A 27,763-nucleotide genomic window follows, 5' to 3' on the forward strand; every position below is an offset into this window, starting at 1 on the left:
GTTTGTATTTGATGTTAAACTACAGCTCCACACAGGTGTAGACAACTCACAAAAAATAACAATTATATGAGTTACAGTCAATGACAAATATAATTTAATTTGTAATTATGTGTTCTATTTGAGTGCAGGCCAATAGTTAATGGTGGTATTGTAATGTGATGTTTTTTGTCCAAAATATATGTTTGCAATTGTAATGAATCTAAAACGGGAATTAATTCATAGTATTAACAAGAATACATATTTAAAATACAATTTTATTTTAATGTATCAATACATTACTTTGTACCAATTGGATTATTCTATTCAATAGTTTTTTCAGGAAGCAAAGTAACTAACATTTACTCAAGCACAAATAGACTCTTCTCAGTGTTAATTACATACTTTTTGTATTTCAATTAATTATTGACTTTTGCAGTACTTTTTCTTTCCTAAAGGCAAGTACCAATATTTTGATTAATATATGCCCAAGCGTTGTGTGTTTATATATTGTTAATTCTCTAAGAGATTTGATATTCAGCGAGTACAATATATATATTGTTGCGCGGTTGTGTGTGTGTGTCTGCCTGTGTGCTGTGTAATGTAGTTTACTATTTAATATCATAGGAAGTCCACCAAGGTCACCAGTCTCCTTTACTTGACCAACATGATATGATATATCATATCAAGCAAAGGATGAGGATAAGGATAAAAGACAGTTTCTTTCTATACTGTGAATAGTGTCACATTTATTACATCTTGGTTTTAAACACTGTATAGCTCTTTTCATTGTAAATTCATATTTTACATACATTATTCTTGACTCTTGTCATACATGTTTTCGCTTACTATTTTTACGAAATAGTTTTCCTTCATTTCATTTTGAAATAAGAGACAAACAATGAATCATTTTAAGCAAAAGGAAAAATATCTCTAAAATTTAATCCCAGATGTTTCACACTGTTTTAAGATTGACTCCATCGGGGCTTTATTGTGAAAGTTCCGACCGGAAGTTTGAATTATCGTCTTGTTAGCTTGACAATGGTTCTTCGTTCCCAGGGTTCCGTGAGAGCCGTTTGCCCCACCCCACCTCTTCAACGCTATCTATCTCAATGTTCAATCCTCAGAGAGAAAAGGGGGCAAAAATAATTCAGAGTAACACCGCAAAGAAACGATTCTGCTCTCCCCGGCCGGTCCACCGGAGCCGACGCGGCCTCTCGGCGGTTAAAGGTAAACGTCTTGGACAGTGACTGAGAGCACCGCGGTGTGTTCATGTATCATGCACATGTAACCATAATCTGCCGTACGGATTCAAAGGGAATACACAAACCTGAGAGACTTGACAGCGGGCTGTACCTGTGCCAAACGGGGAAATAACGGAGGCTTTTTTCCACCAGTATCACCTGGATATCGCGTTATATTCAAGGACATCCGACTGCCAAAAACCAATCGCCTTTGCTTCCCGATGTGAGGAGAAATACAAATTAACGTGACAGAGAGAAAAAGGACGAAGAAGGGGCCTCTTTTCTTCTGGGGTCTGGTCAAACCCTCCGAAAAAAAGCAAAGCACCAGCATCTGTGGACGGGGAGAGGAAATAATTTCGGCTAAAAACAAGATATTATTGATAACAACCCCCCCAGCTCCCAAAAAAACGGTGTATTCCTGACGAGTTGTGATAGAGAAAGAAGCCCCGGTGTAGCCTGATGATTCACATGCCGTCATTTTAAGAGGAAATATTTATTTTTTATGTGTTTCCCACCCGCCCTCTGATGTGCTTTGGTTAGTTGGATTGCAAACAACATTTGCAAAAATACACATTTAAATCATAGAGATAAATAGTGTTGTGTGTGGGAAAGGATTGAATGGCAGTGTGAGATATCTGCCGAAGATGGGCTCCAGAGGAGACATTTGCTTAGACATCTAAACATATACGTTGAAAACAGCTATAAGGAAACCGGACCACCGACGTTCATTCATGTACATTACAGGGCTGGAAAATTCACATCCACTCTCTCATATCAATGTTGATGACTTCATTGCTGATTTACAGTGAAAAACACAGGAATCAAGCGACTGAGAGGGCGGCATCGTTGCTCTGCTGCTTTTTATATGTAGTGATCTCCTGCCAGTAAATAGCCACATCCATCGGATACATATTGTGCCAAAGCCTGGTGGAGCTCACCGTCTACTACCTAACATCTTCTTTCATCTGGCAACATAAATGTCACCCATTTTGAGCCAGGTGTTTCTCTGTTGGGCCAGTCTAGGAATTTAGGATTGATTGATTTTCTCCTGATCAACACCCTCCCTCCTTCCTCCCTTCCTACACCTACCTACCAAAACACCCACCCTGCCTCCCCCCTGAACCTATCACTGGGTTTTTTTGGGAAGATGGGCTGTCTTGGCAATAGTAAGACTGAAGACCAACGAAATGAGGAGAAGGCACAGAGGGAAGCCAACAAAAAGATAGAGAAGCAGCTCCAAAAAGACAAACAGATATACCGGGCCACTCACCGGCTACTACTATTAGGTAGGTTTTCTAAAATGTCATCATTATTGCATATGTGTCTGTTCAATATTTGGCCCATTTTGTACCCAATTGTTGCACCCACACAGAATAAAACACCTGTTTAAATACAAATGTAACCACTGATGTAACCATGTAAATACAAAAACATGTTTCACAGCCTATGATGCAATGACATGATGTCTCTACTCCAGGTTTTTACACTGTCTTGACACAGGACAGTTGAAAAGCAGGCCTGTCTGGTGCATTCATGGCTTCTCATGGAGAATCATTATAGAACATGTGAGAGATGGTGGACAGACAGACAGTATTTGTGTAAAGGCAGCATGGAGGTCACACCAATAAACATTTTTAGATATACTGGACAGCACATGGCAACATGTGTGTTTGTGTATATTCACCTTGAGTCATTAAGGTCTATACTTAGGCTCCATTTTTGGTGCTGTGTGTCACACTCCATGCTCACCTTTTCGCATAATCCTCTCCTCACTAGCTATTCTGAAAATGGATATTCTAATCAGTCGTTGAAAAAAGTGAACTATTTTTAATTTGATGATGCTATTTCTAGCTTTATCATCCAGGCCTCCATGTCATCATGATACAGTCTGAACCTCAAGGCCAGGGCTAGTATCCTGCCAAGCCCCTTTCAGTACGGAGAGCAAATTAGGATTACTATTAGGATTACTAGCTTCCCTTTAAACACTGTCCTGCTCTTTCTAATCTGAAATGGATCCTTGATTTGTACACTTGCACTCGGGCTGTAAATGGCAGGCCTGCAGCCTAGTTCCTTGTTTCCAGGTTGGGAGATGTTATGGCCTGGCTTCTTTCAATTTAAGTTTGTTAGGACAATGTGTTTTCCATTGTGAACATGCATGTCCGTATTTTATAATGCCATCATTTTAGAAAATTACATCTTCTCTATTCTTAAAATGATTTATTAGGGCTTGATGAGATCTTACTTCTCCTCAATAAAACAAATTAAAATAGAGCTAATGTATATCTGATTAGTCCTGGAGGTAAAGAAGATCCTTTACCGCCATAAGAGTACCAATACAACATTGTTCAATTAATTTATCACCAAAATGTTCTTAAAGTGGCAGTAGACAACTCTCCCTCACTGCAACGAGACACAACCACTAAGCTTTATGCCACCGATGTTAGATGATGTCACCAAACTGCAAAAAGGCATATAATAGCTACATTTAGCGACTTTTGGAGCAAGTGTAGAGTGTTACTTTCTTTGTTAGATCAACCCTTCCTTTTCCCGGGTTAGCAAACAGAATTACATAGTGAGAGCGAGGCTTATAAGCAACCAAACTAGACAAAGAAGGACTCATTAACGTATAGATATGACATTGTGCAAAAACCATTTACCCTGTAATAAGATAAAGCACAAAAACGTGCCTATTTCCACTATAACGTTTTTGTTTTAAATCCCACTTTGAGAAATGTGACATCCACGCACTGCTACGAAAGTTGGGAACTAGTTGTTTAATATTCACTAATGTCTTGTATTTCATAAGCTTACCATGTTCAACCTTTATCTGAAGAGTATCTACAGCATAAACGTTCACAAATCTGGCGATACGCTTCAAACAATCATCGTCTAGTTTCAGATGGATCTCCATTATTGATGTTTTAGTTTGAAGGAGTTTTGTTCACCTCTTGATAAACATCTCTGACTTATTTTCCTTTCTTTCTGCTTTCAGGGGCCGGTGAATCCGGGAAAAGCACGATAGTCAAACAGATGCGAATATTGCACGTCAATGGCTTCAACGCAGAGTAAGTGGTTTCCCTCCATGTTTTATTTGTGACACATATATTTCATCGTTAAACTAGTTCATTATTGGGGGTGATTGGGTGACTCGGATATGTATATACTTGTTGCCCAAATACCTTGATAAAGTGATGATGGGGTATCTTGCATTGACAAGTGATAGGAAGGTTGATAGATACTGAAATGGACCTGCATGCAAAGTTAGTTTAGAGCTTGGTTCCCAACAAGGTGGAACATTATCTCTTTGTTAATTGTAATTAATTGTAATCGACATCTGGACAAAGCATAACAACAACATGACTTTTAAAAGCAATTACTGGAAAATAATGTATTATTTTTAATTAATTGCCAGTATTTTTGATAATTGATGAATATCTTTAGGCAAGAGAAATCGGGAAATATTCTCTGGTTGCAGCTTCTCAAATGTGAGGATTCACTGTTTTCAGTTGCTTTCTATTGTATCTATTTAGCTGAAATCTCAGTAAATAAAATGTCTTTCATTTTCGATTGTTGGTAAAAAAAAAAACAAGATATTTATGATGAAATTATGATGACCTTTTTTTTTAATGAATTTCCAATATTATGTAGACTAAATTACTATTTGAGAAAATAATAATAATAAAAGTATCACAGTTGTTGTAGCTTGAACATTTTCATGTTCTGTACTGATTGTCGAACATATACACATTTTACAGTGTATATATATGAAGCTTTAAAAGTGCTATCAGTTGTCAGTACAACAAAGAAAAATATAAATAATTTCCTGCGATATAAACGAGCAACTTTTATCCTCAGCCAAAGAGAATAAAAGTACATTTCCTCTTATTGTTTAACGGGACATTGATATAGATTTCTACTGATTATTCATGGGAACATTGCCCTGGGTTTTTTAAAGCCGCCCTGTTTTGTGAATTTCCTAAAACTCAATCCCTAGTTGATGCAATGGAAACAATAGTCACATTTTTCTAATCTTAATCATCGCTTTCCTAGAAAGGTTTTTTTGGGTAGGAGCATCATCATGTGATTATTTATGGGTCATGGCGAACACATGCTCCTCACAGACGCTCTCCTATAATGACAAATCCACAGTCAGCTGTCCCCCCCCACCCCTGGTTTAGCTCCGGGGGTTTTGTTTCTCTCTTTGGGCCGGAGGAGTTCCCCTGGCCAGGTTTCCCCTCCCGGTGCAAGGTGCCGGGAGGATGAGGAAGATGAGGACGGGGAGTTAAATGGGAGGGATGAGGGTGAGAAAGGCAGTGTGAGGAATGTAGTCTTACTCTCTCTCCGTCAGTCTGCGAAAAGGAACAAGGAGCCAAGGGAAGCTCCATGAATCCACAATTACAAAGTTCAAACTTCTCCTTGAGGGAATAATCAGATTCTAATCAGTTCTTAGCCATTTTCTTCCAAAATCAAAAATGTTAAGGAGGTATCACTGGTTCCCCTGACTTTAGAACGTTTTTCAGTGTAGCCAGAACAAACTAAAATGGCACAAGGAGAGCACAGACGTTTTGATCCGCTGTAAAAAGGTATCAGTTCTTTCACATTACAACTTTTGCCAAGTTTCATTAAAATCTGACTAGTAGTTTTCCCATAATGTTGGCAACAAACATACAGTCATTATAAGTTTAATATATAACATTTTATAATAAGTACATCATTGTACATGCTAAAAACCAGAACACCAAGTTTTAATTGATCTGTGCATCTCTATTTATTGTGAGAAAAATACATATTGTAAAATAGGGTTTCTGGTAACAATTTGTTTAATTATTGGTAAATCTACTGTTTATTGTATTTACTTATTAATCACTTGGTTTATAAAATATGGAAGAGGCCCTTCATAGTTTCCTGGATCGCAAGGTGACATCCGCAGTTGTTGCTTGTTTTCTCTGACCAGCAAACATATTCACGTAGAAAGGGAAAAGAAATTCACATTGGAGAAGCGGCAATTATTATCAAAATATTTTCTATTTAAATTTCGATAAACCAACAAAACCTTTGTCTAAAAAGGTTCCTTTTTGAAGAGTTTATCCCAAAACAATGCAGCAAAATTATCAGATTGATAAGTGAATTCCTTTCATCTCAGGTTTTCCATCATGGGTTATTTTTGTATCTGATTCCGATTTATAACGACCAGAGCAAAGTAATATATATTAGATAAAGGAATTGCTTTCTGTGAAACTGGACTTTTAAGCTCCGTCAAATGACAGATTATCTGTTACATTTAGATTATTCTATCCTCATGATTATTGATAATTCTGACATTTTAAAGTTTTAAATGTCTTCTGTAATTAAAGCACGACTAGTAATTACAGAAATATATGTTAAATGTTTTATTTTAAGGTACTTGGTTATTAATAAGGAGATGTCTAACTCTGTAATTATCATCCAATAATAAGTTACAGTAAAAAAGGAACAATATGAAAGAAGGGTTTAAAATATACAACAATAAATGGACAACAACATATCATTGTATTTGCTAAAGCTTTGGATCATACTTTGTGCTCATAGTAGATTGTAGTTAATTCAAAACACCTAAAATGTCCTCTTAAAGTCCATGTTTTCCTCCACACCCCCACTCTGTTTCATAAATGCTGTTCTCGTTTGGTATCAGATGAAAATATGATTTTTCCTGAACAGATACATGATCCATATTAGTGACTGAAATACTATATACCTACGTAACCATTGATAATAATAATATGTTTAATTAGAATTGATCAAAGTCATGAACTGTGTTGACTGTTAACATTGAATCACGTTGAATAAAGTTGAAACATTCTTTCAATTTATGCTTTTGTATAAAACAAACAAACGTCTTTGTTCTTCACAGGGAGAAAAAACAGAAAATCCATGATATTAAAAACAACATTAAAGAAGCTATAGAGGTAAGTCATTGATCTTTCGATTCCTTTTAAATGATTTGTACAAATATGTTCTGCCAGATTGGGAAGAATGATGAGGGTTTGTTACTGTTTAAAAAGTATGAAACAAGACTGAGACAAAAAAGTTAATTCCTGGAGTTCACAATGTACTCTGTTTGCCTCAAAGTCATAATAAATCATTGTATTAAGTTTGGTTCTTCTTCTCTCCATTCAGACGATCATTGCTGCCATGATCACGCTCACACCGCCATGCAAGTTAGCCTGTCCTGCAAACCAGTCCCGAATCGAGTATGTCATGCACCAAGTCAACCGGAAGGATTTTGAGTTTCCTTCAGTAAGTTGCCTCCTTGGGATCTATCCACTCTGACTTCTGTTTTTCCCCATTTTACAGTTAAAACCTTGTTAGTCTAATGTCATCTGGAGGTCCAATCACAGGTTGTAATATCACAATATTACATCTTATTATCAGAGGCAGTATTTTGCAACAATTTTGATAATCAACAAATTCTTTAAGTTATGTCTTTTAAACAAAAATGCCAAAGCTTTCATCCCTGATATTAATCTATTATATGTGTTGGTTTTTGGACTATGACTTAGACGTAAATATGTTTTCGTGGGCTCTTGGACATTTTGATATGCATTTTTCACTTATTTCTTTAACAGTAAAAAGACCATACAGTGTATTCATTAAAATAATTGGTAAATTAATTGATAATACAAATTATAAAAATGATAGATGAGTTGCAGCCTCTAGTTAAAACGTTAAGAATCAAGACTTTACACAGAGGCAAATCTTAATCCCAGCCTGATATGTCTGCATATTGTCCCTGCAAGATATCAAGCTGATAATTCAAATCAGCTTTCATTTCTATGTTTAGTTTTTCATAAATATTTAGGTATATGTGTCATAGCTGCTATTAAAGTATCACATCAGGCCTGCCGAACAGGTCCCGGGCGGGGGGGTGCGGCAGGTGCCTCCCCTGGCAGCCGCGTGTGTTTGTGCAGTGATTCACTCATTAGCAGGTGTGTTTTGGCTGGGGAGGCTGTCGATTGAATGAGCCTCTCACCTGAGAGATCCACGCCTTCCATTAACACTGATTGTCTGTAATAATAACTCTAAATGTGTCCAGAGGGACCGTCCCCCAGGAGCACAGAGGCTCAGAGGAGGTCCCGCCTGAGCCTCTTAGAGACACGTAAATATGGTAAAAAAAAAAAGGCCATAACTGGGTATGAGGAACCTTAAAGTTAAGATGAAACCATTTATACAACCTTTGATAAACAGAAAAATAATCTGTGGCAAATGTGATTATTAATTAAATAGTTTAGTCATTTTCAAGTAAAAATGGCTAAAAAGTCCAGAAATAAAGGAAGAAGTTCTTCTGCTTTTCTCTGCTTCGTATAATTTAAAAAACTGTTTTGACTTTATGGACTACTGGTCCAACAAAACAGGATCATTAAATAACTCGTGTTGTGCTTAATGAAATTGTGATAAACAAAGTAATTGAGAAAAGAATCAGCAGATTAATCGAGAAGGATAAAAGATCATACGTTTTCTGTCAGCATTCAGAGAAACATGATTTATCAAACTGATGATTTATTTAAAATGCTAATCAAGATCAAAGGTTTTTTTTTTATAGTAGCTTTATTGATTACCATGAAATCTCTTTCAAGTCATAAAACAATTGTACATCTAAAGGAAGAACACTGCGCCTCTCCCTGTGTTTTTCCAGTACGATAGCCTCAGTGTTTAAACTGGTTGTTTCCATGGCGTGGAATTGTTTTCAGCAGCTGACTTTCCAGGGAAGAGAGAGTGTATTTGTGTGCAAGCAAAAGAAAGTCTCCTGATATTGTCTTTGTTACTTGGTTCACGGCTCATTTATTATGCGGGCCTAACTCAAGCTGACCCTTTCTCCAGGCTGTCAGTCAGTCACTAGACTCTCAGTGAAGACGGGAAGCCCAGGATCACACTTTGATCTGATCGTTTTTCATGTAGGGGTGTGGAGGGTCACAGTAGTTGTTATTTAAAATGTGTGCACAATGATAGCTGGTTACCTAAAGTAATGTTTTATGAAGTTCCCAGAAGGCTTTCTATTCTGTCCATTGAAGTGATTGAGTGGTTGTTCAGGAAGGAGAATACAGCAGAAAACTTTTATAGGCTCTCCTCCTCCCCCCCCCCCCCCCCCCCTCGTCTGGAAACCAGTTGGACTGGTTGAATCTGCCTTCAGCAGAAGAGGAAGAGAGGGAGAGAAAATAAGCACAAAGCCTGGATTGGATATCCAAAGTCTTGATTTCCTTTGGAGCTTTGTTTCTAATCAGTAATCCTGGTAGTTATTATTCTCAAAAAACGTAACACAAATGTTTTTCTACTCAAATGTTTATAATGAAAGGGACAAGTCATTGTATTTAAAATGTGCCTTGCATGGCTTTACAATTTTAATGACACCCTCTGTTCTTACAAGTCCTCAATTTCTATTAGGATAAACTCTACAAATAACTGTTCAGCAGGAAAAAAGGAAAACCTGTTAAGAGCAACAACAGACATGAACGCACAGACATGAAGGAGATGTTGTATGAACAGAGACGCGTAGTTTTGGACGCACTTTAAATGCATAACCTTGGTCAAAAAGACTTGGAAAATAATGAGATTCGCCCCAGAAATATTTAAAATCACAAAAAAGAACAAATCACACACATCGCAATGTGTAACTTTTTGCATACCATATAAGTGATATGATACCTCGAATATGTCACCTGGTAGATTACTACATTTGTTCATTCTATGAATGCCATTTAATAGAAAGTAAACTATAATTCTGCAGGTTGTCTTTAAAGCACAGGATCTCAAAGTAGGTCTACACTTCCGAACATTTACTTTTCTTAAAGTCTTCACAGAGCTGCACAACCACCATGAGAGGCATCGTGACATTTCTTTTCTCCTTTTCTCTGAGTTGTACCATGACTACATGATGATTGGTAAACACAATGAGTAACTGATGGAAAATTGTTGAAATGTATATTATATGTTTTCTGATCTCATACAAGAAAGCTTGAACTAGCAGAAGTTAAGCAAATGTTTTTAATAACTTTAAAAATGTGTGAACTTCAGCTCTCAATGGAACTGAAACAATAAATCACATACTCCATTAGTCAATCTATATAAAAATGGCATTGCATTAAAGAAAAAAAACTGTTTACCATTTACTACTTATCAGCTTCTAGTCTTTAAATTAACCACGAAACCTTTTGTAGTATTGGGTCTCTTTTGTTTTTGGCTCGAATCGGATATTTATCTCAAATGAAAAAGGAAATGAGGACATCAAAAAGAACACAGATGGGAACTACATGGTTTACTTGTATATAAGCCCATTGATCAGCTTGCATGTCCTTAACATGAAAGCTATGTCAGTAAACCAAACTCTTTGTACCTCTTGTATTTTACCCCCCAAATGCAAATGAATCATTAATATTCATGTACTGTACTAATAACTGATCCAATGTCAGCCATCTTCTTCCCCGAACTCCTTTGTATCCCTCAGTGCTGTGGTGGTCAGCAGAACCTGCCTACTCTCAGTTACACTAAGTATTTTTTAAGACTCTACAGTGAGAATGACACATAATGGCTTATTTGTGCCTGAGTGTGTTGTATGTGGCCCACTGCAGATCGTAGTGAGGAGATAGGCCCCTGTGTGGTGACAGCCGAGCCTTGTGTCCGTACAAAGCTCTCCATTTCTTCATGAACTCTCTGAACCTTTCTGTTTCCTGCCTCTGTCAGAGCCCGCTCATCTGCTGCTCCTCCTCGAGCCGGCCTTCAACTACACACTAATCCAGGGAGAATCTCTGCCTCCCTACATCCGTCCCTAAACGTTTTTAGAGAGTCGGACGGGAAATACTGTTTTAAGCCAGAGACATATATATCCAATTATTCCACATCCTTTTCCTAAATTACCGTCACTAATTATGTACTGCATCCAATATAGGTTATGTCAGATCATCCACAACGTTTGAACACTATTGGTCTTTTTCCTATTTTTCCTATTGGTTAATTTTCTAACCTTTTTTTCTCTTCAAAATATTAGAAAATACTGACAAATGCCTTTTTATCAGTTTCCACAGCCCAATGTGACATATTTAATAGAAATATTTGTTTTTCCATAAGACAAATACATTCGGTTTTCTGTCATTTAGGTCAAATAAAAGCATTAATTCTTCACATTTGAGAAACTTGAACAAGATGATGTTTGGCATTTTTGTGTTTACAAAAACAAATCAAACGATTATTCATTATCTAGATCCTTTCTAAATAATGTTCCAAATAAACCCTCTGGAAATAACATTGTGCACTTTTTCGAACAATTTACGTGACGTGCTATAGAGAAATATTAAAGACTTGCTCTATAAGATTCTTGTTCTGGTCACACGTACTCTTTTCTTTTAGATCTTTTTATGATTTCACATCTTTATTTCAGGGATCCTAAACCGAGGGTCTGACTCGCAGTTATTTGTAGATGTGGTATGTCGTTAATCCAGACCCCTCTTTCTCTTTCCAGGAGTTTTATGACCATGCAAAGTTCCTCTGGCAGGACGAGGGTGTGCGGTCCTGCTGGGATAGGTCTAACGAATATCAACTCATCGACTGCGCACAGTAGTAAGTCTATGTTTTCAAATATCTCCTGTTATATCCCTTTGTTTTACTTCCATACATACTGTGCAGTCAAACATGAATATAAATGAAGGACGACACAAAGACATGCTTCATTTTTCTCTCTGTGACTCTTTACACTTATACTGACATTGTGGGACATTTGGTTGTTTTGGTATGTGGTCACTTTGAGTGCAAACGTGTGTCTGTTCTTGCTAGTGCGTTACAGCTTAGTGGACAAACTACAGTGTGCATCCAGTGCGATGTGGCTCATTTGAAGGCACCGTGTAGTGCTGGTGATGGCAACACGTCCACAACTATTGGATGGATTGTCATGGAATTTGTACACGGGATCTTCTCATCGGATTTATTGAAAATAATACAAATATAGTTTATCACCAGATTTATCTTTTTAACGTGGAGTCAGCAACTCTGGAGAAAGATATTTGAACTCAACACCCAAACAAATACCCGCCTCCTAATTCACCCTCTCCTCCCACTGCCTTTGTCTTCATTCATCTTTGGTCTTTCCGTTGTTCTATACGTGAGCATGAACGCCTCTTGTTGCTAATTGACTGGATTGCTGTCGTGTGTCTCAGTCCGATCCACTTCTTTGTTTCGCATTTACAGAGCCAGGGCCATATCAAAACACCAGATTTGTTTTCAGCGCACACAGAGAGGATTTTTTTCTTGATTTGTTTACTCTCCCTTTTGCTTTGTTGCATTCTGCTTGAGCAGTTGCAAAAGTGTACTCTAAGTAGACTTTTCAGTTAGGTTGCAGTCTGTTTAGCAGTATGGCCAAACACCTAAGACACCGACCTGGTGGTTTGTGTGTCTTTGGTTTCTGTCAGCGATTTCGTCCTCGCCCTGCTGACCCTTGTCAATGTGGTTTTGTTGTGTGTATTGAAATGATTTGTCACAAAGGCTGAGATATATGATATTTTTTCCCCAAACATCTTCAGCGCTCTGAATCTCCCTTGGTCCTGTTCTCCCTTCCCAGTTTCCAAACTCTTCCTTTCTTTCTTTCTGGTATCTTATCCGCCTTTTGATCTCAGTCAGGCCTGCCTCTGCTATAAGGCATGCAGTGGTCACATGGAGCCAGAGCTCTTGGAGGGCGGAGTCTCGCCCCCTCTCTCTCTTGTGTGCATGCTTGTTTGTGTACAGTGCATGTTTGAGGTAGATGGGTTTTTGTATATGTCACTTTATGCAGTGGTGGAAGAAGTTCTCAGACCCTTTATAAGTACCCTTATCTATGACAAGTAAAAGTCTGTATTTGAAAGTATATTAATTTTTCCAGCAAAATGTATTAAAAGTCCATATTCTGCAGGAAAATGAGAGTACCATGTTATTAGAGTATGATATTATAATAATGGTCTATAAAAAATGTTGTAACATGACATTGGTAGCTGATTGTGGCAGTTAGTTTGAACTACTTTATGTAAAGTTAGGAAGTCTAGTCCAGTTGTTCCCAACTGGCTCGGGCCCTTCATATTTCCTTTGATATTTAGCTTTTCTGGTGAAATATTGAGCAACAACAATTTAAATGAAACCATCTGAGAATTTCAGCGCGGCACTCACTCTTTGGTGAACCTGCTTAAGGACATCTGAAACAGACAATGTTTCTTTGTAAGAGGTAACAATCCAAACTCATGATTTAAGACATTTTATTAGAATACAATAATAGATGTATACAAACTATTATTCCTCTCAATCGTCACTTTTAACCCTCTAAAGGGGTGTGGTGATGATTTCTGCTTGGGTTTTCAAATGTTGCTGTATTTTTGGGTTTTGTCAAATCTATAAAAGGTAGTGTTCAGGTGCCAGATCAAAGCACGCATCCTGACAGCGAAACTATGAAAATGCTCCCATAATAAATTATGAGGTGAAAAGCCAAGCGGCTGAAAACTGAGGTTGGTGTTTTCATATGATGGTTGCCAACTTTGAATGTTATTGTTGTTTTTGTGTTTAAACTTCAACCGAAAAAAGTCCTACTACCTTGAATAAGCTATTGCATTGTACAGTGTATCCCTTGCATATTGTGTAATTAATCGTGTGTTTTTTTATGTAAAATCTTAATCTGAAAACAAACAAGTAACGCCAGCTAAAAAATAAATGTAGTAGAATACAAAGTACTCCCCTCTGAAATGTAGCAGTATTTGTAATATAAAGTAGCAGAAAATGGAAGCATGCATGGCATGGCTCAGGCAGGGCATTAGTCAAATGTTGAATACATGGTTAAAAATATGCAAGTGGCAACTAAGAAACATTGGTTATCTATTAAATGGCTGGGGAAATTTGAACATACATTCTCAATTTGGCTGGTTAGCAATAAAGTACGTTTTGCACCTTGACTGGGACTGTACTCATGTCCTTGTCACTTAAACTGCATGCATTGCCACAGGTGTTGTGTGGCCTATATGTGGGTTACTTTATGCAGGTACATGTGGAGTGGGGGTGTAGGGAGACACGGTGGAGGTCAGATGATCATGACAAAGCTTCCTGGTTATAAATGTGATTGTGGATGGAGAGAGTTGTGAAACAAAGGAGAGACGGAACAATTTCAAAAGAGGTTTGAAGAGATGGATGGAAATAGAGAAAGAGAGGGCTTCCCTGCATTGCGGGATCTCTCCTCTCCTCTCCTCTCCTCTCCTCTCCTCTCCACTCCACTCCACTCCACTCCTCGTCTCTCCTCTCCTCTCTTCTCCACTCCTCTCCTCGTCTCTCCTCTCCTCGTCTCGTCCCTCCCCCCCCCCCCCCCCCCCCCCCCACCCACCCAGCAGCCCCAGTGTTATGGATCAGATGCTGGGCTGGGTGGCCAGACCGGAAGTGCTCCCCTCCCCCTCTGTGTGCTTATGTAAACGGAGAAGCAGAGAAAGAGAGAGGGGAGAGCTATTTTTAACCCAAGCAGGCTGCAGAAGGAGAAAGAATGAGCGAGTGTGTTAGGAGAGAGACAACTTCAGCGTTATTGATGAAGGTTGTTGGCATTAAATGAAAATGTCAAACCTGGATCAGCGCTGGGAAAACTCGAGGCCACACAATACACCCCCGTTTCTCCCTTTTTTAAAACAAACACACATTTTGTCATGCGATTAGTTTCATGGTAGAATAAAAAAGGGAAGATGAAGTTGACGGGCGGTGATGCTTTTTCGTCTGTCTGATGAGAAGTAGTTTAGTGAAGCTTCCCTGACCGTTTCTGCCTCGTCATGCTCCTACAGTATCATGTGTTTTTGTTGTTTTTGATCAACTCTTCCTGACACCTTGTATGGTCACACACTTTGTTTGCAAGGATGTTGTTGTCCTTGATTACATGTGGATCTGTTGTGTTCGGTCTGCTGCAGACGATTCACGTATAAAGTCCAAACAAACGTGACTGTGTCCGCTAACAGGACGGAGGCCAAAGCGTTTGTTTTGTCTCAGAAAGAAAGACCTACAAACCAGGTTTGTAGGTCTTTCCATATCTCATCCATATTGAGATAACGTTGTAAACTTTGTCTTGAAACATTCTGGCTACTCTCCCCGATTGTAAATCACTACTGACACTCTAAAAATAAGTGGTTTCTTTTCAAGAGTCATACATAATTGACATAAATAAAAACATGATCATCTGTAAATACAAGTCTACCAACCTTTCCTTTTTTTTTATATATTTAAATATATTTGATCAATTATATATTTTTTAATTGAGTGATTTAAAATGGACCTCTAAATAACTATTTCAATATCAAGACATGCTGTCGAGCTGTAATATGTTGGTTAATCCCAAAATGTATTTTAACATGATGCATGAATGACATATTTAACATGAAAACATTTATGACTGTAGCTGCTTTGGACTTAACAGATTCGGACCTGGTTGACAAATACATGTGGTTTTTGAATAATTGAAAATGATTTTAAACATTGTAGACAATGCAATTCAGTGTTTCCCACATCATTTGATTCTATTTGTGGGGGCACCGCACCAAAAAAATTAATTAAAATTAAATTAAATATAACATTATTTTTTTTTTTTAGATCTATTTGTGGCGGACGATATTTAATTGTGGCAGCCCGCCACAAATGAATCAATGTATGGGAAACACTGCAATTATATACACTATGAGTAAAATAAATATATACCATATGTTATATTATCTATTGCTTGTTTAAGTTATTTTTTCCTAACAAAAATATAAAAAAGTCCTTGGTTCCAGACAAAAACTAATTTGGCACATAACCCACCCAAAAAACAGAAAAGCTTTGCTTATACACTTTGTTCATTGTAAGAAATAAACAAACAAGGTGACATGTTGTACTTGGTGAGCTTTGGAGGTACTATAGGCAGATTCTGTACCTTTTGGACAGCCACGCTAGAAGTTTGCCCTGTTTTCAAACTTAATGCTAAGCTAACCAGCTGATGGCATAACATAAATGATTCTGTCGTTGACGTTACCATCGCACTGTTAAACATGTTTAATGTTAAGCTGGTTAAAGTTCTGTCTTTGTTTGACCCATCTATCCAATCCTCCTCCCTACGCTAAAGCAAATATATTAAATCATTTGACAAGAAATGCATACATTACATTACATTTAGCTGACGCTTTTATCAAAAGTGACATACAACAAGTGCCTTCAACCACAAAGAAAGAAACTCCATTTGAGAATACAGCACATCAACACACTCTCTGTCCCTGCAGCTGATTCATCAGAAAGTCATTTATCAAGTACAAAGGCCCAACATTCGTCCATTGGAACCGGCTTAAATATGAAAAGTTGTTTCTTTTCTTTGTTTTGTTCAGCTCAAACACTCACAAATAAATAAATACAAATGTTAAGAATGTTAAGTTGTGGATATAACTATATTTCGACCCCTTAATAGAGTACATTTAGTTTAACACTCATAAACCCAGCACAGCTTATAAACCTAGCAGTGGGTTTCCCGATTGTACTTTCTAGGCCTTACACCAAGTTATAATTAAAGGATTCAAACAAACTGTATCCGACTTAATCAATTCATACACGGAAAGATCATATTTTTCAAAACTCTCCATAACCAGGGTTTAACAGAAAATTAAGAATAATATATTTTGATGAAAGAAGGAACATGACTGGACGTCCCTTACATTCAGTTTCTGGGTCTGTTTGTGACGCCTCGCTGTGATACCAGCTGCTATTTATTACCCTTTGATTCACTGAAATCTTGTCCCAGCCATAATGTGCCGTCCTGTGCAGCAGACCCCCTGATTTACTCCCCTCTCCCCTCTCTCTCACTGTGATGTGTAGTTTCTGCAGGGACAGAAAATGGCTTGGATTGAGTCTCTGACTCATCGCAAGGATGTAGAGAGAGAGAGAGGAGAATATGAGGGATGGGCAAAGAAATCCAGATTTTCTTTTTTGAGGGGGGTTGTCGTGCCTGTACTTTAGTGCGGTGTGAATCTGAATGTTTAGATGTGTTTGAAAGCAGCAGATGTTAAACGTGCTCTCAGTGTTCTGTTGTAGCTGGGAGGATTTGAAAGTGTGTGTCTGAGAAACTGCAATCTCTCTGTATTGTGATTTTCTTTGTGTGTTCAGCGCCGCTCCCGATGTTCTGCTGCTGTTTAACACATCTACTCTTTTCTCTTCTTAAAGTTTACGTGTCTTTTCCCAAACCCTAATTCCCTATTTCTTTTCCTAGTCTTTTTTCATTTTGTTGTGCTTTCTTTTATTCTCCCCTTTCTTCTGGTCATATTATTCTCTTTCTTTTTTCTCTTTCTTTAGATTTTCCCTGCCTCTATTATTCCGTTTTTATTTCATTTAGTTTTTTTCTTTGAGTAATTTCTTTACTCCTTATTTCTCTCATCTTTCTTTCTTTCTTTGTCTTTTCTTGCAATATGTCATAAACTCTTAACTTCATTAATCTCTTGTTTTTTGTGTTCTTTTAATTTGTTGTCGTTTCCTTTCTTCCTATTCATCTTGTCTCTCTCTCATTATGTCTTCCTTTCTTTCTTTTCTTTTGTCTAGTCTATAATTTATTGTTTCTTTCTTGACTGAACTTCTTTAATTTTCTCTTTTCATTCTTTGTTCCCTTTTTTCTTGGACTTCTTCTTCCTCTCCTCTCCCTCTAACCCACTCCATTCCCTGCATTTCTCCCTCTCTGTATCTCTTTGTTTCTCTCCCCCTCTCTCCTCTCGCTCTCTTCCCTTTTTTCTCCCCTCTCTCCGTGGTTCTCTCTTTCTTCCTCTCCTCTCTCCCTGTCTGTCTTTCCCTCTCTCTGGCCTCTCTCCAGTCGCACAAGATTTGGAGCCGATTGTCTATTTATAGCGCCTGTAGTTCTGTCGCCATGACAACCAAGCTGGAGGCCAGGGCGCCAGGGAGCTATTTTTGGAGCAGCGCTGTAATGTCAGACACAGCCTTCTCTCTCTTTTCTTTCCTCCTCTCTTTGCCTCCCTCTCTCCCTGGATGTGTGTGTTTGATTAAGGATCGGCGGGTGAAGCCTTTGCTTTGGTCGGCTCGCAGTGTGAAGCGTTGGCGTACAGAGAGGCAGTAAGACCCTCCAAATGTTGCGCTCGGCAGGCCGTGCACAACCCCCCCCTCTCCTTTGAGGAAACACCAAGTCCATTTTCTGACTTTCCTCACACGGTGTTTCGGAGTTCTGTGAAGCTTCAGTTTTCTGTTGTGCAGTCTCATTTTAATATCCTGACATAACAAATTCAAGTGTTTTTTTTCACTGCTTAAAACTGGAACATGCTTTACATTTCAAACTCATGCAATTTAGGTGGAGTACTTCATGATAGTGGTGCAGTTTAAGGGACTTTAGTTGAAAAGGAGTTCATTAAAGCTGCCCTTATCATGGCCTTTCCTCACATCATTTTTTATGTAACAATGCAAGGAATATCTGAAATAAATGTGCCACATGTTGAGTTTCAACAAATGAGAAACATTACTGGATGACTATTCTTAATTTAATAGTGACTCATTGCACATATGTACAAAGAGGGTCTATTTTCTGTTGCTATATTTTAATCCTGCTACTGGTTGTTTTATTTATGTAACATTGAACAATTGCCCTTTATTTCCTTTATGATTTTTTAGCAACATATAGGTTCTTAGAGATATGGTGTGTCTGATGTTGTAATGTATTTTCACATAAAAAGTAAATTATTTAAATGTTGTCAGGTTTAGTACAACAGCTAATTTCTTTAGTTTAAACATAAAAGCAGTCTGTTTTCAAATACAGTATATTACCAAAAACATTTAAATTAATAAATCAGTAAGTACACTCTTTAACCCGATTATGTTATCTTATTTATAAAGTGTGTTGGGCTTTTTCTCCAAGTCAATGAAGCTAATAATTCAGCATATTTTCCAGTCCAGCTGTGTGTTGTGTGTGTGTGTTTGTGTGTGTGAAGGCCAGACGAGTCAACACATCGCGCGGCTCAGAGTCGCCTAATCCCGTGTAGAGCTGAAGATGTATAACTCGTAATCTGAGTAATCCTTTGTCCTAATACTGCCACTTTAACCAGATGAATGCATTAAAGGCTCCAGGGTTATCAGCTCTGTTGCTGCAGCGCATGGGAAGACCTCAGTTTGATATGTGGAGAAAAAAAGGAACTTATATTTACTTGCTTTGATTTTGAGTATAAAGGGGATTTTAATGTGATTACTTTAAACATTTAGAGAGCAGTCTATTTTAGAAAGTAGCTTAAGATTTAATTTGAATGTATAGGGAATTTTGCAATACAGTTTTTGACTGATTATTGGAAATTATGAAGGGAATGTTTTTTTGTAAAATGTAGCCATTTCTTTCTCGAAATGTGTGTATTTTCTGTTAATGTTACTTAAAAATGAATTACAGATTTTCCAGAATTAATGTTATATAACCATAAATAAAATATACCCAAAGAAAAGTATACAAATAAGTATATACTGTATATTTATCTGGTCATTTGTGTTTGTCCTACATTAAACCCCCTGCATTTTTCGTACCACAGTGGAAAGAGCACTAAAAAGTTAAAAATATAGTTAATCTTTTCTTGTAAATACTGGGTTATTTTCACTCACCAGACAAGAGCCCTGTGTGTATTTCCAGAGTCTAAGTCGGCCAGTCTGCTACCCCAGAATAACCCTGACAGGTTATTCATAACACCGCAGACCTCTCTGTTACTGGGGCAGCCACTATTATTTAGTTCAAATGACTAGGCATGGTTATTATTGGCACTTCTCCTATTAATAGGGAGAACTGCTAAAAATTGAGCAGTGTGTTTGTCCTGGGCGTGTCGCCGCCTCAGACCAGGGCTGAAGATAAACACGAGTTTGGCCTCGGCAGATGTCGGGCTGCAGCCATGTTAACTCTGTCATCTTTTCAGGGCTTTTAGATTCTGTCACATGCAGGTTGTTTATGTGTTTGGGAGCTCAGTGCGGGGATGTGAGGGGAGGCTGAAGTTAGCTGTGAACAGGCAGTAACAGGAGGAACAGTTGTCCAGCGAGGGTGTGCTGTGGTGTGGGAACAGCTGAGCCACTTGGCCCCCGCAGAGAGCCAATGCTACCAGACAGCTTGGCTGCTTAATTACCTCCGTGTGTGTTTTTTTATATGAATATCTGTGTGTGTTTGTGCAGAGATATGCTCGTGAGTTCCCTGAACTGTTTCTCTCTCAGCCTCACACTCTTTCTCCTGTCTGCGCGTTAGCTCCCGCAGCCCTCCGCTCCTCTCAGTGTGTTACCTGCAGCCCTCCTGTCACATTTCACCCCTGCCTGCCACATTCCTAGTTATCTCAGAGGGGGTTACATACCTTTGCCCTGAGAGGCAGCTAGTAGCAAGCGTCCTGCCTTTCTAGTTGTAGGACTGGCAGGCAGGCCATCAGTCAAAACAGCCGTACACGGATCATGCAGGGCGGGAAATTAGTACGTTTGTCTACTTTAGCAGCCTGTTTAGTTTGTTTACTTATTAAATTCCTTGAAAATTCCTAGAGATGCCCTGACACATCCTGTCCTGTTGTCATTGAAAACAATACAAAACCGTCACTTTTCTCTTTAAATATTTGTCCTTTTCCGGGAAAGTTAACACCTCTGCTTGGTTTGCCTGAAGCTTCACATTATATCTCGTAAAAATATAAAATGTAACACACTCGCTATAATACTCTGCTTTATTTGAACGGTTTTCTGCAATGTATAAACTCCATTGTTTCCAGGCTGCATATCTGGCTGTTGTGACCCATTGAACCGAACAGTGTTTTACCTTTTGATTAGGTTTTTTTTAAATAATTGTGAGAGGCCCAGAAATGGTTAGATATCTAGTAATGCAAAAATAAAGATTAAAGGACATTCTAAAATATAATCACAGTTTGGAAAAATAGGTTTTTTTCTGCTGCTTTCCTATCACTTTAATTATGTGTTTTTAGACAATTTAAGACTTAAAGTAATCTAATAGACAATAACCAATAAATAAAAGTTTCTAAAACATGTTTTAATGCCCAGCCAAATATAGCTACCCAGTCTGTTTATGTCCTTGCTTATCTTCAAACTAACTTCAGATAAGACTTTTGATAACATTGGAATTTAAATGTTCAGTTAGTTTACAAACTAACTTTAATATTTAAATTACATTAATGTTGATTCTTTTTTAAATGTTTTGTGTCTGTCAAATTTGTAGTCTCAGATATTCAAACTCATATGGCAAACGTTGGAGACCAATCCAATGTCTTTGTAGGAGCTTTCTGTTTAAACTGTTTGCAGTAGCCAATATTAGTTACTTAAATGCCTATATTACCTATTCAAAAGTTGACTTCTGAATTATTGTGAAAAAATTGCATTATTTGTGTTTGATCGATGCCGGTTTGTTAGAAACTCACAATAGTTGCTGCTTTAGCTTAAAGATAATCACCAAATTCCTCTCTGTGTAGCAGCGGTTCGCCCACTCCTCTTTCCACTGTCGGAGCGGAGAACTCCTGTTCTCCTTCTCATAATGTTTCCTCTGTACATCTGAAAATACTGTCAGGACAGCAGGAACCAAATACTGTCAGGACAGCAGGAACAATCTAAAACTGGCTTTTTTTTTGCCTATAAGTATTTTAACATCATCCAGCTCCTCACATCCTGCACATGATAGATGTTTGGTCCCAGACTTCTTCAGCCTGATTTACAGAAATGTTTTTGCTCCAATGACGGATGCTTTTGTAAAAGTTTCTGTCTCTTGGCCCCTTTTGATTCGTGACTTGTTGCTGCAGAGACCTCCAGCAGGTGACCCTCACACTCTCATAATGAACGGATCAGTCAGCTCCCACACCACAATAAGCAGCAGTTCATGTATGTAGGCCAGTTTAGCAGAACAATTAACACTCATTTGGGTAGGCGCTCCGCAAATCTAGTCTCACCGTAGGATTGATATCCCACACACACACACACACGGACACACACACTTCTCTTGTGCAAGTATTACTACAGCAGCTCCATTGAGAGGCTGTTCTGGTCTGACAGAGCAAACGGCTGCTGGTGACTCAGACTGGCTGCTTCTGATCTGCTGTGAATTAAAACAAACGCCCCCTGGTGGCCACTCAGGGACCCCTGTCCTCCATCTTTAGTGTGTGTGTGTGTGTGTGTGTGTGTGGGTGTGTGTGTGTGTGTGTGTGTGTGTGTGTGTGTGTGTGTGTGTGTGTGTGTGTGTGTGTGTGTGTGTGTGTGTGGTGTGTGTGTGTGTGTGTGTGTGTGTGTGTGGTGTGTGTGTGTGTGTGTGTGTGTGGTGTGTGTGTGTGTGTGTGTGTGTGTGTGTGTGTGTGTGATGCTGTGTGTGTGTGTGTGTGTGTGGTGTGTGTGTGTGTGTGTGTGTGTGTGTGTGTGTGTGTGTGTGTGGTGTGTGTGTGTGTGTGTGTGAATGTGTGTGTGTGTGTGTGTGTGGTGTGTGTGTGTGTGGTGTGTGTGTGTGTGGTGTGTGTGTGTGTGTGTGTGTGTGTGTGTGATGGGTTATTGAACATAGTACTATTTTAAATTTGGGCAAGGTTCAGAAAAAATATATTCTGTATTTAAGATATGAATACACACTCTTGCCAATTGCTGAGATGATCCTGCCTGTATTCCTATCAAACATTTCGAGCGAGTAATATATTACCTTTTTTATTACAATTTTTCAATTTTGTACACAATTTTTCTACATAGTAGATTGGTTAAAATGATTCATGTGATTTATGTTTCAGATTTGAATCGGTGTATGTGTTGTTGGGAATATGAAATTAATTACAGAAATTCTGGCTAATTGCTAAGCTGAATTTGACTGAATTCCTTGGGAAAAGTATTTTGCGATTATTTCATACTTTTCAATATATTTTATGACCATTTATTTCCTAGATGAATTGTGTACTTTATGGTATATATATTTGACTTATTGATTCATTTGTTGTATTTAATATTGGTCTTGGTGTTTCGAGTTCTTTCATAGAGATATGGTCAGATGTCGTTCTGCTCTGACCGGCCAACCTGAGAGTAGAATGTGATCTGGCATAACCTGGCCAGTATCTTAAACCGATTCTTGCATTAGTTAGATTTTTTTTAATCTTTTTTGATTTCAAAAATGGACATCATGGGTGCATCCATAACTGGTTAATGTACTGCAGGATTGCATCCGGCTCGTTGGAATGTTGAAATGTTTTACTGTGTTATTAATTATATATAATATTATTGCTTTATATTCTATTATTCTATTGTTATTATAAGCTTTCATTAAGGCCGCTAAGATCTAAACTGCTCTTTTTTTCCCTTCTTTTGACAGCTTCTTAGACCGGATCGAGGTGGTCAGGCAGAACGACTACACACCCACTGACCAGGTGAGCTGTTCACACACACACACACACACACACTTCTTCCTCTTACACCCCTGTTTATGACATCTCTACATCCCTCTGTCTGTATCCCTTTCTCTTTCTATATGTTCTAATTAACACCTTCCTGTTTCATCTCTTTTTTTATTTCAGGACCTGTTGAGATGCAGAGTGTTGACATCTGGGATCTTCGAGACACGATTTCAAATAGACAAAGTCAATTTCCAGTGAGTTTTCACAAAATTCATTTATTGCAGTTCAGAAGCGTGTCCACAGATTATAAAGAAGAACCATCTGCGTAAAAACATCAAAAGAGTGTATTAGAGGACAATACACATTGTATTTGTGTTAATAAATCTAATAAATGTATGTATTTTCCCCTAAAGAGTTTTATTTTCTCAAGACATTGTTGTCACGTGAATGTTATCCCTCAGTATTTAATGTAAATCCTTTACTCACAGTATGTTCGATGTTGGAGGTCAGAGGGATGAACGTCGAAAATGGATCCAGTGTTTTAACGGTAAGATTTTCCTAGCTTTGACTGCTTTATAGTAGTGATAACACTTTTTAATAACACTTTTTTTTTTTGTATTCTAAAGATAAACAACAGTGTTCGGAAGTTTTATTCGCCGTTGGTGTTTTAATCTTTGTGTTTTGGTGTGTGTGGCGCAGATGTGACAGCCATCATCTTTGTGGTGGCGAGTAGCAGCTACAACATGGTGATCAGAGAAGACAATCAGACCAACAGACTACAGGAAGCCCTCAACCTCTTCAAAAACATCTGGAACAACAGGTGATGATCATAGAAACTAGTGTTGTGATGGAGACTGAGCTACAGCTAGTTTGGTTTTGATGCGCTGGCTGATGTTAGATTTTCATCGTGATATCCATATAAAGACAAGCTTGTTGCACACTGCCACAGTTAAAACATTTGAAATGAAAAGATTATCTTAAACCCTTGATGGAAATGCTTTTTATTGAGTACCATTGTATTAAACCTTTTGGTGTTAGGGGTGTAATTTGACCTGTGGCAGTGTGTTTTGGGCCATACTCTATGTATATCCTTTTTTAACCATTATTTCTTTATTCTAAATTTTTAGTAAAATGGTAAAGGAAAGATTGAATGCAGTTATGTCTTGAGAATGAAGCCGTACGACAATGAGGTTTCATTTTGAGGGGAAATGTCAGGTATCACACATGTGCTGTTTACAAACAGGGTGCATGTATGTACAGTGGGAGTAGACGCTGATATTTGTCTCTCCCTATGGGTGCACTTGATCTGTGTATGGCTGGAGCTTTAAGACCTTTTCAGCCCAGACCTCCAGAGAGTACATTTTTCTCTTGTTCTTCAGCCAGAGCCTATTAATACTCTATAATGCCCCTTAAAAAGTGGACATCCTCCAGTAACTCACCTGTAACTTATTGTGGGTTATTTAAAATAAAAAAAAAGGAATCTGGCACTGATCTTGTTCTTCAATTCCCTCCAAAGGTGGCTACGGACCATTTCGGTAATCCTCTTCCTGAACAAACAGGACCTGCTCGCTGAGAAGGTTTTGGCAGGGAAATCAAAAATTGAGGAGTATTTTCCGGAGTTCGCACGCTACACTACGCCTGATGATGGTAAGAGATTGACTCTGATATTTGTATGTGGCCAATGCATAACAAACATGGTTGTTACCAACTAGTTCAAATGGTTTCGTTTGGATGAGCATCCATTATAAGTCAAAACACAACAGCATAGTTTAAAGTATGCTTTACATTACTCCCAATAATGCAACTAAAGGGTAGTATGTATAGAAAATATATATTTTTAAATGTTCTTCTCCTCTAACAGCAATACCAGAACCAGGGGAGGATCCCCGTGTCACAAGGGCGAAGTACTTCATTCGGGATGAGTTTCTGGTACGTACTCGTGTTTTTGTGTTTGATCATTTTTAATCTTGTATGTTTTTGAAGTCTTGTGTTTTGGGGGTCAGAGAACATTGCAGGCGACAGAAAGCTGTTAACAAAGACCTAACTGACAACTTACTGTTGACTTTATTTTTGTTTCAATTTGTGAATGGTCAACCACTTGGAGATATCCTGCCTCTTAGCATACAATGTGTTGGAGCGCTAACCAATGGAAGCACGACTGTTACGTAGTGATGTCACTATGTTATGGAAATAAACAAATGAGGCCAATTGAGGCGTTTCAGGCAGGGGGGGGAATGTGTTTGAGAGAAACTCACTCTGGAGGGAACTTTAGGATGTTAGCCTTTGCAGACCATTTACATGCACAGAAACCTATATCACATACTACATGAAAGGGAAAACCCAAAAAGCATAATAGGGGCCCTTTAACTGTTATATTATTGATAGACCTTTGTCTGAGGTTTAGTAGGATTATTTTTCTCCTATTATAGAATATAATATTCTAATATGAATTTGTTTACGAGTGCATTATCACCAGAAACTAAGAATCCTTGTAGAATGAGGCCTTCATATGTACAGCCATGGAGTCCGCCACGTTGCACTGCCTAGTATCTATCTACTATACTGTAGCTCAGAACAGACAAGAGAGGGCGTTTCACATTCTTATGTTACCTGAAGTAAAAGTAGGGGTGCGCGAACCACTAGACGAAATAAATCCTACACACTAAAATGGTTATTACAGGTCTGTGGCGTTGCATAAGACATTAAGAGGTTGTGGAGCCACTGATCTTCAACACTAACTTGTGTGTACCTGTGTGTTCTTCAGAGGATCAGCACAGCCAGCGGGGACGGACGGCATTACTGTTACCCCCACTTCACCTGCGCCGTCGACACAGAAAACATCCGCCGCGTCTTCAATGACTGTCGCGACATCATTCAGAGGATGCACCTACGGCAGTACGAGCTCTTGTGATGGGCAGCGGTGACCGGCCTACGTATCTACCTACCTATCTATCCCCCCCTCCCCCCCGACCAGTTAGCCAATCACGTCCCCCCTTCACCTCACCCAACTTCACCAAACAGCCGAGCCCTCTCCTCCATCCTGATTCCTCTCCAGGTGACTTCAGTGGAAGACTTTTCTTCAAAAAAAGGAGTTAAGGAAGACATTTCCATCAACTATTAGCCAGGACTGACTGCTGTACTCAGAAACACTTTGACCCAGGAAGAGGGTCCAGACTGGAATCCCTCTGTGCAGGCTATCCCTCCTTTCAGCTCTCTCTCAGATATAAACACACACTGGCAGGTACACACACACTACAGCATTCAGAGCCCTTAAATAGATTGTAATGTCTAATATCACACACACAGAGAGCCTTTTAAAACGGAGTCCTCCTGCTCGACAGTCGGCAGAGGCTGAGTTGAATAACGCATTCTGAGAGAGAGGAGTTTATTCCCCGTCTGCTGAAGGAGGAAGGGAAGAGGAGAACAATGGACATGGAGGATGGAGAACTGATACAGAGGAGGGCTGTGAGCCTTTTTTGTTGCCCGAACAGATGGACTAATTGACTAACGGCTGCCTGTGGACGTGAGCGTGACTCAAACATAAGACCACGCGGCTCACATGACCCGCTCTTCAAGACACCAATCGAAGAGAAAACTACAAAAAAATGGAGGAGGAAAAAAATTAAAATAAATACCATACAATGCATACCAGTGAACTTCATGCAGTGCAAAAAATCCAAGCTATATATATATATATATATATAGATATTTATATATGTGTGTATATAAATATGTATATATATATATATATATATACATATATATATATATATATATAAATATTATATATTCCTGTAATAACACAAATCAACTTTTACGTTTTTGTTAGTTTTTACCCCATGTTGTGTGTTGGTGTACACTGTGTGTGTGATCTGCCTTTGTGCACCATTTAACCCCCCCTACACACACACACACACACACACACACACATACACATACACATACACACACACACACACAAATATACATCCTCGCCCCCCCCCCCCCTGCCCCTGCTGCTATTTGATAAATACTCAACATATGGAAAATAAATGAGAGGTTTTATATAATAAGGAAAAACACATCGAAAAGGAAAGCATGAATAGAAAGACTTATCAAGACTGGATGCAACATTTTACCTGGGAACACACACTAATATACACACACACACACACACACACACACACACACACACACACACACACACTTCACCCTCCTCAGCCCCCCCTCCCCTTCCACACGACT

The 27,763-nt window shown here is 38.6% G+C and overlaps 1 protein-coding gene across 1 annotated transcript; it reads left to right on the top strand.

The window, feature by feature from the left end:
• The first annotated feature begins 1,026 nt into the window (after positions 1-1,026).
• Positions 1,027-27,222, top strand: LOC117489420 (guanine nucleotide-binding protein G(s) subunit alpha-like). Its single transcript, XM_034138663.1, has 12 exons — positions 1,027-2,506; positions 4,213-4,285; positions 7,111-7,165; positions 7,377-7,496; positions 11,710-11,807; positions 23,518-23,572; positions 23,720-23,793; positions 24,028-24,086; positions 24,239-24,359; positions 25,056-25,186; positions 25,401-25,468; positions 26,304-27,222. The coding sequence occupies exons 1-12, from the start codon at positions 2,368-2,370 to the stop codon at positions 26,448-26,450; spliced, it is 1,140 nt and encodes a 379-aa protein (XP_033994554.1). The 5' UTR covers positions 1,027-2,367; the 3' UTR covers positions 26,451-27,222.
• The last annotated feature ends 541 nt before the right edge of the window (positions 27,223-27,763 follow it).

The sequence above is a fragment of the Trematomus bernacchii genome, unplaced genomic scaffold (genome assembly GCF_902827165.1).
Source record: "Trematomus bernacchii unplaced genomic scaffold, fTreBer1.1, whole genome shotgun sequence".
In the NCBI taxonomy this organism is placed as follows: domain Eukaryota; kingdom Metazoa; phylum Chordata; class Actinopteri; order Perciformes; family Nototheniidae; genus Trematomus; species Trematomus bernacchii.